Source organism: Hyperoodon ampullatus, assembly GCF_949752795.1.
Source record: "Hyperoodon ampullatus genome assembly, chromosome: 17".
Taxonomy (NCBI): domain Eukaryota; kingdom Metazoa; phylum Chordata; class Mammalia; order Artiodactyla; family Ziphiidae; genus Hyperoodon; species Hyperoodon ampullatus.
The window spans coordinates 51,344,572-51,364,151 of NC_136930.1; the positions used below are offsets into that span (position 1 = coordinate 51,344,572).

A 19,580-nucleotide genomic window follows, 5' to 3' on the forward strand; every position below is an offset into this window, starting at 1 on the left:
TTCCCACTGTTTGAGTAAATAGAAATAGCATAATTTCTCTTTAGGATGAAGACACAAAAACAAATGTTAGTTGCAAATCTGTGTTATTTCATTAAATCACTTAGCCCAGCCCCTTTACGGCTCCAGACTCCAGAGCTCAGACTCGGGTATATGGTGATGATTCTATATATCTCGAGGCTTGTCCTTGATCTATTTGCCAACCTGTCTCTTGGATGATTAGATAATTCTTGAATGATGTTAGATGACTGCCAAAGTGTCTTTTTGTTATAGTTAATCTAATGTGTTTTTGTTGTCTGATTTTGTGTTTTTACTTATGAAGGTGGTACTCTTCTGACTCTATCTGGATTTGGCTTTAATGAAAATTCAAAGGTATTAGTCGGAAATGAAACCTGCAATGTAATTGAAGGGAATTTGAATAAGATAACCTGCAGAACACCAAAAGTAAGGCATCTGATTTCAGTCATTTTTCTTCTAAGTCTGAAATTGTATGAATTAAGGAACATCTCAGTAAAGGGTTAAACAAATGCCTTATTTACCCAGCAAGCGCAGAGTTTCAATTATGCTCTTTAGCAGTTATTTCTTCAACATTTTTTGCTGAGATCCAAATACCAAATATTATCTTCCACATTCCAGATACTTAACATCATTAAGGAAGACATACATATAAACCAATGTTAAATAGTGTGTTCCATTTGAAATGATAGAAGTAGACACAAAATGAAGATAAAATACAGCGGGGAGAGGGTGTCAGGAAGAGTTTCATGGACAAGTTGATGTCCTATCAGAAGTGGAAGGATGATGAATGGGAGTTGACAAGGTAAATCCAAGGATGAAAAAAATATAGCAGTAATAAATAGTCTAAAAAATTCAGGGAAGCCATTCTAGACATTTTGGGGGTTTTTAAAGGAATATATATTTTAAATATGTTAACGTTTCAGTTTGTTGGCAAAACACACACAGTGTAAAGTTTCCCATGGAATATTACATCTCAGGACCAGTCATTGTTCTTTATTTTTTAAAATAGTGTTTAAATTTAAACCAAGACTCTGTTTTACTTACTATGTGCAAAAGGAGTGAATTCTGTCACTAATATTTAAAAATGTAGTAGATTAAGGGTGGGAATTATTATGTAGTTGATGTAGGAAAAGTGAATTTGAGCATGTGTTGGACTGAATGGTGGAGAAGAGAATCTGGGGGATATAGTAAATTAAAGCTTTGTTTAAATTATGTCATTCAATTAAACACTGAGTGTGCACTAAGTACTAGATGCTAGGAAAACGATTTTTCCTAATTGGGAATTGTATAGGTGCTGTATTGGTGAAAGCACTAAATATTTTTCTTAGGTTTTAGTCTTGGATTCTGGAGCTATGTCAGCAAAGTTTATAATAATGTCATTTGTCCATGAAGAGGAACAAAAATTACATTCAAGCCTATTTTAAGAGCAAAAGGCTCAAAACTTTAAGTATCGTATGCTTTATTAATTAGAGAATCACTTGTCCAGGGACTTACCTGGTAGCGCAGTGGTTAAGAATCCACCTGCGAATGTAGGGGACACAGGTTCAAGCCCTGGTCCAGGAAGAACCCACATGCCACGGAGCAACTAAGCCCATGTGCCACAACTACTGAGCCTGTGCTCTAGAGCCTGCAAGCCACAACTACTGAAGCCTGTACTCCTAGAACCCGTGCTCCACAACAAGAGAAGCCACCGCAATGAGAAGCCTGCGCACCGCAACAGAGAGTAGCCGCCCCCCTTGCTGCAACTAGAGAAAGCCTGTGCGCAGCAAGGAAGACCCAATGCAGCCATAAGTAGATAAATAAATAAATAAATATATTAAAAAAAGAGAGAGAGAGAGAGACTCACTTGTTCAGAACATCTGAACTATATTGCAGAACCCTGGGAAATCCGATACTATAGATGCATTTGAATTGATCATAAATACCCACAAAACCACTATATCATATAGCTTTATCTAAAGAATTCAAACATGCAACCTACATTTGACACCACAACTTTCTAAATATCTGATAGTTAACTCTGATTCATGACTTTGAAAGAAAAACATCTTTGGAAGTTTATTTTGAATAATTCTGTTTGTTTTTAGCCATTGAATTTCTGTATCTCAACGTTTAATATTTTCTAATTGTTTTATTTTTTTCCTCTTATTTCAGAGAATTGAGGGTACAGTTGATATATCAGTTATTACCAGTGGATTTCAAGCCATGGCAAAGAATGCTTATAGCTATAATTGTTTACAGACTCCAGTTATAACTGATTTTAGTCCCAAAGTACGGACAATACTGGGTAAGAAATTCTTCAATAAGATTAATCATTTGATATATATGTATGTGTATACCATTTCTAAAAAAGCTTTTGAAGCAGTTTCTCTGCGGTTGTGTTTCTTAAAGCAAAACCTGTCACAGGTTTTCTTTTCTAACCATAAATTGGTCTGTTTATTATATCACTTTGAACATGTGCAATAATAAGAAAAATATAATTTTTAAAGTTCTTTGCCATATTTTTCCCTGTTAAACAATTAAACATGAATTTTATCTCCATGTGGCAGCTATCAACTCTTTCATTGATTTTCTTTTACCTCTGAAAGTGTTAGGATTTCCTAAATCCATTGAAACATAAGAGATGAGTTGGTTGACTTAATATTCAAATTTTGCACTAGATAATACATTGACTCTTTTTGTAAAACTTTTCTTTTAAAATAATAGGAGAAGTTAATTTAACAATTAAGGGTTATAACTTTGGAAATGAACTCACACAAAATGTGGAGGTCTATGTTGGAGGAAAATCCTGCCAGGTCCTTCACTGGAACTTCACAGATATTAGATGCCTTTTGCCCAAGCTGTCTCCTGGAAAACATGATATCTGTGTAGAAGTCAGAAACTGGGGTTTTGCATCAACAAGGTATGGTAATGGCCATAAACTTTGACAGAGTTGTGGAACACATGGTGCTAATATATTGAGATAGGAAGAGAAATAGTCATTAACTTTATAATATTTCAGTTGCTCTCTTCACCTTTCTACAATTCTTTTTGCAAAAGATTCTGAAAATATCTCATAACATGCAGTATGATACTTAGGTTTGAGACCAATACCATTCAGATTAGGTTGTAAGATTTCTCTGCAGAACTAGGTTTATGTATATGTCACATGACTTTCATTCATTCTGGAAATATTTATCAAGAAGTCACTGGGGGGAAGGCACTTTCTCAGTGCTGGATTTATAGTGGGGAATAAGAGGGATGTGTCCCCCACCTTAATGATGCCCAAACTTTTGTTGGGGAGGCAGATTTCAAACAGATGATTACATCAATAAGTGGATTATAAATGAGAAAAAGGCTATGGATAAGAGGTCCCAGGTGCTACAAGAACATATAATAGAGCTAATTTTTCCTGAGGGACTGGGGACTGGAAAGAGTTCTCTGAGAAGGTGACAAGTAAGCCAAGATACGGGTGGGAGCTGCCAGGTGAAGGAGAGGGTGGAGAGAATCCTCCTCCAGCTCTAACTTTCCTTTAAATAGGTGTTTAGTATTTTCTTCCCTGAAGCTGCTTGTCAACTGGTAAAATTTTAGTTCTGGCATAAGGAGGTTACTGGTTCAGAGTACTTAGAAAAAGAGAAAACTGGAATTTAGGGATTTAAAAAAAGGCAAGTAAAACTGATGTCAGAGTAGAAGGAAAGATCATTGTAGAAGAGTCTTGTGGGAGGTGAAGAAAGAAGAGCAACAGTAAACATAAACCTCAGCACTACATCCCCTCTTAGATTCACAGGGCAGAGCTCACATGGTTCTAGAAGAGCTGTTGGCTTGTGCTTTGGCTTGATGATATAATGGGCAGAATTGACAGCATACAAAACTGGGTACTTGGGTGGTGGTTCAGAAACTACCAATTCGGTTATGATGAGGAAGTTAGATAAAAATTAACACAAAGACTCATTTGAGGGCTTCCCTGGTGGCGCAGTGGTTGGGAGTCCGCCTGCTGATGCAGGGGGCGCGGGTTCGTGCCCCGGTCTGGGAGGATCCCACATGCCACGGAGCAGCTGGGCCCGTGAGCCATGGCCGCTGAGCCTGTGCGTCCGGAGCCTGTGCTCCACAACGGGAGAGGCCACGACAGTGAGAGGCCTGTGTACAGCAAAAAAAAAAAAAAAAAAAAGACTCATTTGAGTTATGGTGGGAGCTGGGATGTGGAAGTCAACTCTATATGTCAGGTCAGAAAAGCACTGCACATTTTGATGGCCTCCTAGCAGATACATTGTAATGAAGCAAAATAAATTTAAAACCCTCTCATTGAAATAGTGGGAAGGGAGATCATGACAAGTTTTCAACAAATATAGAATGATAAATTCAAATTAATTGCACAAAACTTTACTTATATTAAATGTATGGAGTTTCATTACTATTCTTTTTTATAGATAATGCTGCCTCTATGGGTTTTTGGGGGGGGTTGGTTTTTTTATGCCTTTATGTTTTATTCTAATAACTAGATAAAATATTTTAAAGGATTTCATGTATTTCTTGTGACCTCAGTTCTCATAACCATATTTTTCCCATAGTATTTTAAGTTCTTCCATCTCAAATTCTCCTGCCATGGGATTTTCAGAAATGTTATTTTCATATTTAGGGAAACAACTGTTATATATGTATATGATCCAACCAAATTGAGGTTATGATAATTATCAGATTATCTAGTTTGAGAAAGTAATGTTTTATTAAATATTCAAGTACTTCCTCTTAAATGAATCAGGTCCTAAGAAGAGTTTAACAACATGACCCCATGGAATGCTCATTGAAATACCTCTTAATTTTTCTTTTACAGAGACAAATTAAATGCTTCTATACAGTATATTTTGCAAGTGACCAACATGTTTCCACAGAAGGGCTCCTTATATGGTGGAACTGAAATCACTATAATGGGTTTGGGATTCAGCACAATACTAGCTGAGAACACTGTGCTTTTGGGTAAGAGTTTCATCCTCACAAGAGGGCTGTTATCATTTTTCTCATCTTAAATCATGTGCTGTAGGTGCTGTGTTATTACACAAATACTCTCAGTCATGGAAGCTTTGTTCTTCTATTAGCATGTAAAAGGTTAAGTGTATTTGGCTAGGCGGTAAAAATAAACTAAATAACAGCTTCTGATTTCAATAAATAATTACCAAATATTTAATGTGTATAGAACACTTTAAAAAAGGAGAGGTCTCTGTTCTAAAACTAGTCAGTACTCAAACATGATTACTATCAGAAAAAAGTACCAAAGATCCTACTATGTAATGGGGAGCTTTTGTAGGGCCTTGACTATTTACTAATTATACTTCGTCTCTGTATTTCACAAAAACTATTTGAGAAAATGTTTTTTCCCCCATCTTTTTTCTTTCTAGGGTCCTTCCCTTGCAATGTGACAGCATCATCAGAAAATGTCATAAAATGTATTGTTCATTCAACAGGGAAAGTATTCAGGATTACCAACAGTGGGGAAGATTCAGGTATCAGACAACATTTATCTGCTGTAAATAATGGAGACATGTTACCTTGGAATTAATTTGATTTTTACTTATAATACTTCAAAGTATTCAGAGAATAATTATTGTTATTTCTTTGTATAAGTTGTTAATAGTTTGTCTAGAATTTATCCACTTGACATAGGGGGCCACATATAGAATGAATCAGCAAGCAGTAGACTTGAGTCTAGAAGGCTAGGCTTAAGGTTTCCAAGTTCAGGAATTGCCACTTGGTTTTACTGCAGTATAGAACCCCCTGAATTACTATAGTTTGTTTTCCATTATGGGTTTCTAAATAAATATTCAGATAGAAATTATACAGATTTTTGCGTGCCTCAATGCCTGAGAAAATTTTTGTGTTTAAAGAGTTGATCAGAGGGCTTCCCTGGTGGAGCAGTGGTTGAGAGTCCACCTGCCGATGCAGGGGACACGGGTTCGTGCCCCGGTCCGGGAAGATCCCACATGCCGTGGAGCGGCTGGGCCCGTGAGCCATGGGCGCTGGGCCTGCGTGTCCGGAGCCTGTGCTCCACAATGGGAGAGGCCACAACAGTGAGAGGCCCGCGTACCGCAAAAAAAAAAAAAAAAAAAGAATTGATCAGAGCTTTTAAAAATATTCCATGTGACATTTCTGAACAACTTGTTTATTGACTCTGATTTTTTTCAAATTGCCTCTCGGTCATCAGTTTTGGAGTTGTGTGGTTTATCTTTTCCTTAGCTTCTCATTATGTTACTTTCCATTATTTCTGTTTATTTTTATTATGTGTTTAAAGTAGACATGTAAAAGTTTTACAATGTTAATTAAAACGTTTTTTCACTCGTGGCTGTATAAAAGGGCAATATTTTCAAAGATAATTATTAAGAATTTTTACTCCTTTTCCTTTTTTCTTTAAAAATACAACTCAATTCTTGCTCCCAGTACACGGATTAGGTTATGCCTGGTCACCATCAGTCTTAAATGTGTCTGTGGGAGACACAGTGACATGGCATTGGCAAGCACATCCATATCTCAGGGGAATAGGATATAGAGTTTTCTCTGTCTCCAGTCCTGGAAGTGTAATTTATGATGGCAAAGGATTTACCAATAGAAGAGAAAAATCTGCATCAGGTATGTTTCTGCTTCATTGCATTTTGCATCATGCTTCTTTTTCCCAGATATAATAAAAAGAAATTTGTTTAGATTTAAAATACTTTTGCATAAATAATATATACAAATACACAAAATGATTTAGCTGGCATTTTATTGCTATAGTAAAAATATTACAAATTTATAAAATATTCTAAATGAATGTCAGCAAGGTATTTTATACATCAGAGATGAGTTCTGATATCAGAAATATCTCTATTCATTCTGCAATAATCAACCAGAAAAATATATTGAAACAAGCAAAATACAAAGAAAATTGAAGTACGTGTTTTAATCATACCAATCTGATAGCAAGTATGAACTTCTGTTGATTGGAATCAGCTTTAAAATCAGTCTTTCTTCTAGGACAGCTTAGCGTACAGTGTGCCTTTTAGACTGCCTGTTTTGTTCTACACATGTAGCAGTTTGAACTTTTTACTCATGAACACAAACTGTTTTTCATTGCATGTTGAGTTTTTCTTTAAGATTCTGTGAATTATGCCAGATTTAACATGGTTTCTCTAGAAAAATTAATGCTGGATCTTGCCTTGCTAGAATGTAATTTCATTATACAGGACAGCTCTTTTATAGACATTTTGTAGTTGTTTTATAGTCATTTCCTTACTACTTCCTGTTGAAATATCACATGCATGAAAAATAAGAAACCTGTCATCTGCATGCACGTTTGAATGATTATTTCAAGTTTCTTTTCAAAGATGCATTAATTGCTTGTATTTATTATGTACCATCTCATTTTATGGTAGGTTCATTTTCTTACCAATTTACTTCACCTGGAATCCATTATTATAGCAGCGGGTATGTTGATGAGGCCCACTCCATTTTTCTCCAAGGAGTCATTCAAGTTTTACCAGCTGAAACCAGGCACATTCCCCTGCACCTGTTTGTGGGTGGCACTGAAGCCACATATGCTCAGGGTAAGAAGGTTAAAGGTAGAAACCCTGTCACTTCGGTGACCTAGGGTACATGCACCCTTTCTGGAGTAGGAGGCAGATGACTGGGGCTAACTCTCTCTCACTAGCCGCATGACCCTGAATAAGTTGGGACTGCTCTGAGGCTAGAATTTATTCTATAAAATAAGGGGATCATGTTAATGTTGTCCTGTCAGTCTCCCAGAATCCTTATGTGCCTCAAATGAGATGTTAATGTGAAAAGTTCTGATACTCTTTAAGTGCCTGAAAATATATTAAAATGTGAGATGATGTTGTTTTATTTTCCCTATAGGGTCTGGCCTTAGACAAATTGAAAAATAAATTAATTTCATATTCACTCTTTACTGTATCATCTTTGTCCAGGTCTTTCTTTTAACTTTGTACTGCCTGGGTCTCCTCTTGTCATTTGGGAAAAAAAGACTTACCAGAATATAAACCACCATCATCAAAATTAGAGTAATGCAGTCTGAAAACAATTCTTGTTTTAGAATTTTATCCGTGACTTACAGGCAATTCTTTTGTCTAAAGGAGGACCTGTGAATTTGCGCTTGGGAAGCTCTGTGACAGGCTGCCTAGCAACAGAACCCCTGTGTGGCCTGAACAGTACCGGGTTTGCACATTCAGATAGGTTGCTCTTTGAGCTTTCAAGTTGTTTTTCACCATCTATAAGCAACATTAGTCCATCCATTGGAACACTAAATGAATTGATAACAATTACTGGACGTGGCTTCAGTAATCGCACATGTGCTAATAAGGTAAGAATATAAAGATCTCCTTTTTACTTCTGTATACACAATAAAAGGAAGATGTTTCATCCATAACCTCATAGTTTAATTTATGACAGCTTAATTGTGATATAATTCACACACCATACAACTCACCCATTTAATGTGCACAATTCAGAAGCTTTTGGTATGTTCGTAGACTTATGCATCCATCACCACAGTCAATTTTAGAACATTTTCTTTACCCCCAAAAGGAACCCCACAGTCCTTAGATATTACCCCCAACCCCTCCGTACTTCCTGGCCCTAAACAACCACTAATTTTTCTGTCTCTGTGGATTTGCCTATTGTGAATATTCTTATAAATAGAATCATACAATATGTGGTCATTTGTGACTAGCTGTATTCACTAAGCATAATGTTTTCAAGGTTCATCCATGATGTACCATGTAGCAGTACTTCATTTCTTTTTATGACTGAATAATATTCCACTGCATAGTGTATACATTTTATTTATCCAGTCGTTAGTTCATGGACATTTAGGTTGTTTTCACCTTTTTGGCTATTATCAATAATGTAACTATGAACATTTGTGTATGATCATAATTTAGTTTAAGATTAATCCAAGATATGCCTTAATCAGCCCCCAAATTAATTTCATGAAAAAAAAGTTTGCACATGATCAATTTTTAAAAATTGATTGATTGATTGATTTTTTGGCTGCATTGGGTCTTTGTTGCTGTGCACGGGCTTTCTCTAGTTGCGGAGAGCAGGGGCTACTCTTCGTTGTGGTGCACGGGCTTCTCATTGCGGTGGCCTCCCTTGTTGTGGAGCATGGGCTCTAGGCGTGCGGGCTTCAGTAGTTGTGGCTCGAGGGCTCTAGAGCTCAGGCTCAGTAGTTGTGGCACGCGGGCTTAGTGGCTCCGCGGCATGTGGGACCTTCCTGGACCAGGGCTCGAACCCATGTCCCTTGCATTGGCAGGCAGATTCTTAACCACTGCGCCACGAGGGAAGTCCCCAATTTTTTAAATTTAGTTGTTGCTAATACAAAATTTAAGTTCACACTAGAGTAATGTATTGTCTTGTTTTTCATGTTCATTTTATTTTCAGGTTACAATTGGTAGCTATCCCTGTGTTGTAGAAGAAAGTAGTAATGATTCCATTGTGTGTCATATTGACCCTCAAAACTCAATGGATGTTGGCATCAGGGAAATTGTCACAGTAACTGTCTACAATCTGGGCACTGCTATCAACACACTGTCCAGTGAATTTGATAGGCGATTTGTACTTTTGCCGAACATCGACGTGGTATTACCAAATGCAGGGTCAACTACAGGAATGACAAAAGTGACCATAAAAGGCTCTGGATTTGCAGTTTCTTCTGCTGATGTACAAGTCCTTATGGGTCATTTTCCATGTGAAGTTCTGTCAGTGAATTATACAGCCATTGAATGTGAAACATCTCCTGCTCCCCAGCAGCTTGTGAAGGTAAATATTCTGATCCACGGAGTGCCTGCCCTGTGTCAAGGGAACTGCAGCTTTTCATACTTAGAAAGCATCACTGCTTTTGTAACAAGAATCTCCCCAAGCACCATCAAAGGACCTGTAGAAGTTCTTATTGAAGGAGAAGGCTTTGGCACTATCTTGGAGGACATTTCTGTTTTCATTGGAAACCAACAGTTTAGAGCAATCGATGTTAATGAAAATAACATCACTGTTCTTGTGACTCCTCTTCCGGCTGGAATTTATTCTCTTAGTGTTGTGGTGGGAACGAAAGGCTTAGCTCTGGGAAACCTTACTGTCAGCAGCCCCCCAGTAGCATCTGTCACACCAACTTCTGGAAGCATTGGTGGTGGCACTACTTTGATGATCACTGGAAATGGCTTCTATCCAGGCAACACCACAGTCACTGTTGGGGATGAACCTTGCCAAATTATTTCTGTCAATTCCAGTGAAGTCTACTGCCGTACCCCAGCAGGGACAGCTGGAAGGGTCAGTGTAAAGATCTCTGTGAATGCAGTCGCTTATCCACCTCTGTCATTTACGTATGCCTTGGAAGATACTCCACTTCTCAGAGGAGTTATCCCAAGTACAGGTACGCCAATACCTGCTTTTTTGGTGTCTTGGTATAATATGATCAGTAATATTTACTAGCATAGAATTGGAATAATGTTTACAAATAATTTTTAGGAGATGTTTTTAGACAAACCCTCTTAATCAATACATGGGATTTGAGTTCTGTGTAGTCTCTATTGTGAGATTATTTTTTGCACATTCTTGGGATAAAATTTTTGGCCAAATTCCCATTTCTGTTTTAAAACAAAATCTCCATTAACTTCATCTAAATTTCAAAATGAGGAAGAAATAGATGGATACCTGTAGACTAAAATTGGTCATTAATTTATGTCATTAATGTTAATATGACAGGAAATACCTGTTAAAATTCATAAGTAGTTCATCTTATTAACATTGAGAATTTTTTAGGTATCTTGTTTCCAGGAAACTACAATTGATTATTAACACAACAGAATTCTTTTTTTTTTTTTTTTTTTTTTTTTTTGCAGTACGCAGGCCTCTCACTGTTGTGGCCTCTCCCGTTGCGGAGCACAGGCTCCGGACGCGCAGGCTCAGCGGCCATGGCTCCTGGGCCCAGCCGCTCTGCAGCATGTGGGATCTTCCCGGACCGGGGCACGAACCCGTGTCCCCTGCATCGGCAGGCAGACTCTCAACCACTGTGCCACCAGGGAAGCCCCAGAATTCTTTTTAAGGGAGTAATTGGCCCATTCAGGTGGAAAAAAATATTATAAAATAGGATTTACTTAATTATTTAGTATGACTTGTTCTTCTGAGCTAAGAATAGATTGAGATGTCTTCCTGATCCTTTGTCATTATGTTATGCTGTTTCTGATCATCTTCAAGCTATTGAAATGCTTATCATCTACGTAATGATTTCTGAAGACGCAGCTATAGTCTAATGGAGGAGAACATGGCCTTAATACCTGGATTCACACCTTGGTTCTTCTACTTTCCAGTGGTGAAACTTTGGACGAGTTTCTTAAAATATCAGCCTCCTTACACATGCAGATACCTTCCTCATAAGGTTAAAAAATCTCATTCATATAATGCAACTTAAAAGTTTCCTTTAATAAAGAACTTATTAAATATTGGCCTTTTAAAAAAAGTCTTTGTTAATTTACAGTGCCAGGAAATGTATCAGGTTTGGGTAAGATATATTCTGTGCCTTCAAGAAGCTTGCTATTGAAATTTTCTTTTAGGCATCAAGTTTTCTCATTTAGAATTTTAAAAAGCAAATATTAACAGTAGCAATGGCATACTTCCTCCCATATATTTGTAATCATTACAAATGAAGAGCTAGATATTGGCATATGTTCCTTATTTCCATGAACGATTTATGTCTCATCTCTCTTTGAATGTATCTTTCAAAACAATGTACCTGAAGATAGATGAGACTTGTAGACAAGTGAGAACTGAGCTATTGGGTTGGCCAAAAAGTGCCTTCAGTTTTTAAGTAAAAATAAAAAGCACATTTTTCATTTTCACCAAGAACTTTATTGAACAACGTAGTCACCCTTTTGTTCCAACTACTTTTGCCATTTTTCAGGCAACTCGTAATTCCATCTTCCCAAAACTTTTTATCTTTTTGAGCAAAGAACTGGTCCAGGTGCCTTTTACAGTCTTTCAGGGAATTGAAATTTTTTCCATTAAGAGAATTTTGTAAAGATAGAAATAAATGGAAATCCAAAGGTGCAATGTCTAGTGAATACGGCAGATGAATCAGAACTTCCCAGCCAAGCTTTAAGTTTTTGCCTGGTCATCAAAGAAACATTCGGCCTTGCGTTATCCTGATGGAAAATTATGTGTTTTCTGTTGACTAACTCTGGACGCTTTACATTGAGTGCTGCTTTCACTTGGGCTAATTGGGAGCAGTACTTGTTGGAATTAATCGTTTGGTTTTCCAGAAGGAGCTCATAATAGAGGACTCCCTTCCATTCCAACCATATACACATCACCTTCTTTGGATGAAGACCGGCCTTTGGTGTGGTTGGTGTTGGTTCGTTTCACTTGCCCCACGATCTCTTCTGTTTCACATTATTATACAGTATCCACTTTTCATTGCCCATCACAATTTGTTTTAAAAACAGAACATTTTTGTGACGTTTCAGTAGACAACTGCATGCGCAAATATGGTCAAAAAGGTTTTCTTCGCTTAAGTGGAACCCAAACATCAAAGCAATGAACATAACCAAGCTGGTGCAAATGATTTTCAACACTTGATTTGGATATTTTGAGTATGTCGGCTGTCTCCTGGATGGTATAATGTTGATCTCAATTAGTGTCTCAATTTGATCGCTATCAACTTCAACTGGTCTCCCCCACCGTGGAGCATAGTCCAGCGAGAAATCTCCAACACAAAACGTCGCAAACCACTTTTGACATGTTTTATCAGTCACAGCACCTTCTCCATGCAGTGCACAAATCTTTTTTTTGCGTTTCAGTTGGCATTTTTACCTTTCTTGAAATAATAAAGCATAATATGCCAAAAATGTTGCTTTTTTCTTCCATATTCAATATTAAAATGGCTACACAAAAATTCACCAATTTTGAAGTCTTTTTTTAAATGCACGCTGATATGACAGCTGTCACATACAGTCTAACAAAATTGTTTCAAATGAAGTTAAAGACAACTAAGTGCTACTAGAGCCATCTTATGGAAAAAAACGAACGAACCTTTTGGCCAACCCAATATTTTATTTACTGAAGAGGCAAGGTATACATCACACTTAGAACACTTCCATATGAAAGGTGAAAATACCAGAGAAGATTAAAAACTTAAGACTTGAAAACATTTTTAAATCTTGTATCTTAAAACTATTCCTAACATGAAAGATCTCATTAATATCTATGGTCTTTAAAATAGCAACTTACTATGGTCAATTATGTGGTTATTTTTACTGTTACTACTTGAATTAAAAACAAACTACTACGTGGTGACTCTGCATTTGTAACAAGTTATGTTGATTCATAACTATTCACTTATTATTTAGGTACATAGGTCTGCATAGGTCTGCATAGGTCTGCATTTGGATGCCCTGTGAAAAATTCCATGTGTGTAATGCCCTCAGTGCTTTTTGTCAAAAGAAGGAAGGAAGGGAACAGAAGGATTGAAATACTTTATTCTATGTACATTTATTCAAGGCATTAACATCAGCATTCATCTATAAGTCTTTCAATTAATTCCTTGTTTCTGTATTTACTATCTTATACCTAATTATTTATATAACATAATTTGTTTATCAAGTCATATATATTGAAAATATTTGAATTAAGAAAAATAGTCCATTCATCAGAAGAGTTGCAAATATCAGGAAAGTACCAAAAGTTTTAAAAAGTAAACCTCATCCCTAAATATGCTCTAACCCACCACCCACTGCTCAGGCATTCATTCATTCCTCAGACATTCTAGATCTCTCTTTTCCATTAGCCTGAATTATTAGTAACTTACAACTTTCATCTGTAGAATGGACAGATGTGCTGGAAAATAATGAACATTGAGATAAATATCTTGTAATCAAGATACCATAGACTGCAATGAAATTATAGCCAAAATGTATATGACATGACATGTACTGTTGGACTTTATATTAGTTTTAAAATACTGGATATTATTTTGTTTATGTAAGTAAATGGGTATATCTTTAAATGCATGTGCAAGTATTGGAATTTAGATATATATTTGTATTTATATGGTTTGCTTTTTGTTTTTAAGGTCCTCCAGGGACTGAAATTCAGATCAATGGGTCAAATTTTGGTATTGATATCTTGGAAATTTCAGTGACGATAAATAACATTCAGTGTAATGTGACCATGGTCAATGATACTGTCTTGCAATGCATTGCTGGAGATCATGCTGGTGGCACTTTTCCTGTTATGATGCATCATAAGACAAAAGGCTCTGCTGTGTCCACAGTCGTATTTGAGTACCCACTTACTATTCACAATATTCATCCAAGCCAAGGTAGGCATGAATGTACCAGAACCTAGAAATATTTTATATTGTTTCAGTAAACACTTATTTAGAAAGAAACATATTCTTCAAACCCTGCTAAAATGTGTAGTTCCTATAACACACTAAAATATTTTTGTTTATGCATCAAATTAATAAGCATGCAAGGGTATCAATCATTTCAAAATATTTGTTTAATGCCTGTATTTCTCTTGTGCTATATAATTTATTTAAAATTTAATACTATTGAAAATGTCCAGGTTATATTTGGAAATTGTTTTTAAATCATGTTTAGATATCACTGGCCTATAATTATGTCTATCTAAATAAGTATTTTTTTTCTGTTTGAAAATTATTTTAGTGGTGAAAAACCTTAAGCATAACCAATGTGCTTTTAACTAAAATGGTAACTTTACATTTGTGTTTTGACTACTCAAATTCTTTGTGACATTTCTTTTAAATAAAATTTTAGTTCCTAGACGTAGTTTAAATAAATGACCAGATGTGACATTTACTCAGTGAAGGTTTTAAAAAACTACAATCAAAAGAGATTCTGTTGCACTAATATAATATAATATAAATAATTTCAGTTCTACGAATCTTTTCATTTAATGAAACTTGCTTCCATTTCAGGTGTTAAAATGAAGTTAAATATATGTACAGAGGAGGTTTTCTTTTCATTAACTTTGTCTTTCCCTTTTATACGTCTTCACTAGGGAGCTTCGGTGGTGGTCAAACCATGACTGTGACAGGCACTGGGTTTAATCCACAGAATTCAGTTGTATTAGTGTGTGGCTCCAAATGTGCAGTCGACAGACTGAAATCTAATTACACAACATTATTATGTGAAATTCCACCTAATAATGGTAAGTAGTCAGAAAAAAGAATGGAAGTCTTTGAGAACTGTTTAATTTTATAGAGATCAGTCTGAATTTCTTTTTTCAATTTTTTGTGTTCATTTGGGGCAATTGAATCACCTTTATGAATTTCCTGATTTTAAGCAATTTCTTCAGAATTGTTTTCTAGGCTTATAATATTTTCCAAGATTCATGACATTTGGGTTAGACTGAATTGTTTTTAGTAAATTTCAGTTTTTCAGCTTATCACATAAAGAGCATGCCAAATGGAGAACATGTTTTTAGTCCCTATTGGAGTATTAACTTTTCCTTAAAGTGGGGATAGTATAATGGTTATGAGGGTGAACTCCGGTAATTCGTTGCCAAGATTCAAATGCAAGCTGTGTCTTTGGGCAAGTTATTCAAGCTTTCTGTGTCTTAGTTTCCTCTTCTGTAAAATGAAAATGATCACATTCGCCTACTTATTGTGAGGCTTGATAAGTTAATGTATGTGAAGTGGATAGAATGGTATCTGAAACATGATATGTGATTTGCTATTATTATTACTCTTATTTATTTTTACTTAGTGGTTAAAAGCCTGGGCTCTAAGGAGCCCCTGAATTTGTTTTGCCACTAACTGTCACCTCAGCTAAGTAACTTAACTCCTCTCTGTTTCAGTTTGTCCATCTATTGAATGGAGACAATATTAACCCTAGTTCAGTGGGTTACTGTGTAGTTCAAGTATCTGGTATTTTAAGTACACAACAGATTTTAATTATCTAACAAAATTTAAGAAAAACTAAAGAGAATAATATAGATGAATAAAGGATATGGTTTATGTACAAACATTTTTTAAAACATTAACAAAATTTGATGAAGCTTTTCTAAACATTTTTGCTTCTTCTGACTTCTTAAAGAATACTGAAGAAAATGTAACATTTTTGTGACTGGGCTTACTTATCATTTCAACATCAGAGTTTGTATTCTGATTTTTTTTAAAGCAGTAATGCTATAAAGGTTTGTCAAGGTTTGTTTACCTTAACAATAGCTCCGCTTCTTTTTTCAGCGTTTCTGTATTGAGTTTTTGTAGCTTTTCTGTCTGTTACCTAGCTTTCAGCTGTCAGCATGCTTGCTATTAGCGGTTCTTCCTTCCTTCCTCTCTAATCTGCAGTGTTGAATCCTCTAGCACTGGAAAACAAAACAGGCAGGTTTGTAGAATTGTCTATAATAAGAGGCTCTGAGGGAGGGTCTAAGGGTTTTTCCCCTGTTGATAATGTGCGTGAATTTTGTGATGTGTTTGACTATTGCTAGAGATCTTTATTACTTCACATAGAGCCTGTGAAAGTGCCTTTGGGAAAAGGAAGATGTTATTAAAAATATTTGGGGGTTTTGGACATGAATAAGGGCCTGATGGCAGAATCGAACTCAGTTTGATTCCTCTTATCATAGGCAGGGGACCCAAGCGAGACTGTGAAGTGAGTGTGGTCAATGGGAAGAATTCATCTCAGTCCACGACTCCTTTTATATACAACATGTCAATGACTCCACTCATCACTGAAATAGCTCCCAGGAGAGGCAGTACAGCAGGGGGCACCAGACTTACAGTCCTGGGATCAGGCTTCAGGTACTGTCTTCACATGCATATACATCAGTGCATCTTTCCGGACTCCAGCCGTTAGGCCTGCTTTCTCGTGCGCCAGGACAGTGTTTGAACATAGTCATGTAAAGTCTACCCACCTGCTCAAAAGCCACACTACATTTACTGACTACATACTCTGTGTCAGGAACCTTTCTACCCCATAGAAACTTCCTGCCTTACCTTCTTAGGTATTGTTTAATACCATTTTATGGCTAGAAGACTAAAATTAGAGAGGCTAAATAACTTTCCCCAGATCTTAGTAAGTAACATCACAAGTATAAATCACCTTCCTGTTATGCTTCCCCCAGAATCTCATCTCCAACCATCATCTGTTTCATTGGCTCAATGAAACATCTCTTCATCCATTTCACTGTAACTGTTTAGGTTCCTTCTTCATAAACATATTCATTATTTTGGCTCCAATTTTATGTACTGCCCTATCATCATCCTTCAAGTACAGAAGTTTGACTTCAAAACCCCAGATCATTTAAATCATAGCGGGCAATGTTAATTCCTCAAGTACCTGTAACTACCTTGGACTTGCATTTTTACATGGAGATTAAATTCCAAAGTCTGTGAATGTGACAAAAAATGTCACATAGGCAAGATAATTGCTGGAAGTGTCTTACATAAGTGCCTGCTTGGAGACCAATGAAGAATTTCTCAATAATTTGAACCCAAGCAGTTTTTCTCCAGCACTGCAATACTTGCTAGTTTGTAGTTTTATTTCCTGATCTCTTAATCTCTTTGTTTACTTTTTTCTCAACAAATATTTTGAAGTTTTACTACTGAAAAAAAGTGTCAGTCTGCACTTTGATAGCTCATAGGTAAGATCATTATTTTTACAATAATGCATATGAATAATAGGGTTTGACAATGTGACCTAGAAATTTGAGAAAAACGTCAATGTTTTGTTTTCTTTTTTTTACTTTACAGTGAAAATATACAGGATGTTCTTGTTACCATAGCTGAAGCCAAATGTGATGTTGAGTATTCCAACAAGACATATATCATCTGCATGACAAATGCCCACACTCCTTCAGGGTGGGCTCCAGTGCATGTCAACATCAGAAGCATCGGCATGGCCAAACTGGTAACAGTGCTGTTGGATAGAGTAGTCTCAGCAATAGAAAAACTAGCCTAATGGGAGGTGAAGTAATTGGTAACGGAGTTGTTGGGGTTTTTTCTGGCTGTGTTGGGTCTTTGTTGCTGTGCGTGGGCTTTCTCTAGTTGTGGCAAGCGGGGGCTGCTCTTCTTTGTGGCACGCGGGCTTCTCATTGTGGTGGCTTCTCTTGTTGTGGAGCACAGGCTCTAGGCACGCAGGCTTCAGTAGTTGTGGCACGTGGGCTCAGTAGTTGTGGCTCGCGGGCTGTAGAGCTCAGGCTCAGTAGTTGTAGTGCACGGGTTCAGTTGCTCCACGCCTTGTGGGATCTTCCTGGTTCAGAGATTGAACCCCTGTCCCCTGCATTGGCAGGCGGATCCTTAACCACTGCACCACCAGAGAAGTCCCATTAATGGACTTTTTACTTTGTTAATGTCTCCAAAAAATAACTAAGATGTGACTATAATAAATTTAAAGTAGGTTATTTTTTTTTGCTTGTTACTAAAATTTTATTATTTCAGATTTCGAATTATTCTGGATTGCAGGGTAATTGGTAAAAGCTTTTTTAGTTTTTTATTATTGTGAAATTAATCAACAGGCAGCTCTAACATATTTAAAGTAGGTTATACTTAATGAAAATGTTCATTGTTTTAGATTTCTTCATTTTGAGGAATTAAATGAAGAATTGTGATAAAATCTCTAAATTTAAAAGTCTCTCATTTCTATTACAGGATAACGCTGACTTCCTATATGTTGATGCTTGGTCCTCCAACTTCTCGTGGGGGGGATCATCGCCCCCAGAGGAAGGCTCACTAGTTGTTATTACAAAGGGACAGACAATTTTGCTGGATCAAAATACCCCTATCCTGAAAATGTTGCTTATTCAGGGTAAATTTCTGAAAATCTGTTTATTAGACTCTGCCTGTGGAATGGTTCTGTGAAGTTAATTTAATCAGAATTCATGATTATGAACATCCATAGTTGTATCATGTCTTGAATACAGAGTGTAGTACTGAGTTCTTTAAATTGAGTATTATAATCCATTTGTGGTTATGAAATTTTTTATTGCATTGCAACCAGAATCTTTTAATGAAATAGAATAGAAAATATCTGAGTGTACTGCATCTTTTATATGGGTAAGCGTCTTTTAAAGTCAAGTGTTTCATGAAACTTTTGGTTCAATAACTGTGTGTGTGTGTGTGTGTGTGTGTGTGTATGCCAGTGCACATGGAGTGGATTACAACAATAAAAAGGTATTTCCCATTTATAAAAACACTAGTATAGTGGGTCCTAGAGGTTATAAAAATCATAGAGATTTGTTAAATTCTATACTAAATGACCCCCCTGACTCCTCTTGGATGCCAGGTTGTGATTTAACCTTTGCCTGTGAACCTGCTTTCAACTGTTACCCGAAGTTCTCTCTGCTTCTTAATATCCTATTTTTAATACAGCAAGCTAAATAACCAGAACTGTGACAATTGTGTGTAAAAGAAACAATAATTGGAGAGAGTAAAACACTTGAGGCTTTAGTATATAAACTTTGCCATAATGGTTTTAGCTGTTCATAGGGCTTTGCATTTTGTTTTTTTTAACTTCTGGGACAACAGCAGTGTTTCAGTTATTTGAAGTTATTAACTATTGAACCTTTGGACAGGTAAAGTTTCACTGTCCACA

The 19,580-nt window shown here is 36.4% G+C and overlaps 1 protein-coding gene across 1 annotated transcript in view; it reads left to right on the plus strand.

Moving 5' to 3' along the window:
- Positions 1 to 19,580, plus strand: part of PKHD1L1 (PKHD1 like 1) — a gene marked incomplete at both ends in the record, with an annotated part of 150,274 nt that overhangs the window by 64,049 nt on the left and 66,645 nt on the right. Inside the window, 14 exons of the mRNA XM_079722158.1 lie at positions 320 to 441; positions 2,170 to 2,302; positions 2,722 to 2,917; positions 4,826 to 4,968; positions 5,388 to 5,492; positions 6,424 to 6,612; positions 7,395 to 7,565; positions 8,109 to 8,335; positions 9,415 to 10,399; positions 14,093 to 14,341; positions 15,046 to 15,199; positions 16,619 to 16,789; positions 17,741 to 17,897; positions 18,638 to 18,794. Of these exons, the coding sequence (XP_079578284.1) occupies positions 320 to 441; positions 2,170 to 2,302; positions 2,722 to 2,917; positions 4,826 to 4,968; positions 5,388 to 5,492; positions 6,424 to 6,612; positions 7,395 to 7,565; positions 8,109 to 8,335; positions 9,415 to 10,399; positions 14,093 to 14,341; positions 15,046 to 15,199; positions 16,619 to 16,789; positions 17,741 to 17,897; positions 18,638 to 18,794 (3,159 nt within the window). The remainder of the gene's footprint in view (positions 1 to 319; positions 442 to 2,169; positions 2,303 to 2,721; positions 2,918 to 4,825; positions 4,969 to 5,387; positions 5,493 to 6,423; positions 6,613 to 7,394; positions 7,566 to 8,108; positions 8,336 to 9,414; positions 10,400 to 14,092; positions 14,342 to 15,045; positions 15,200 to 16,618; positions 16,790 to 17,740; positions 17,898 to 18,637; positions 18,795 to 19,580) is intronic.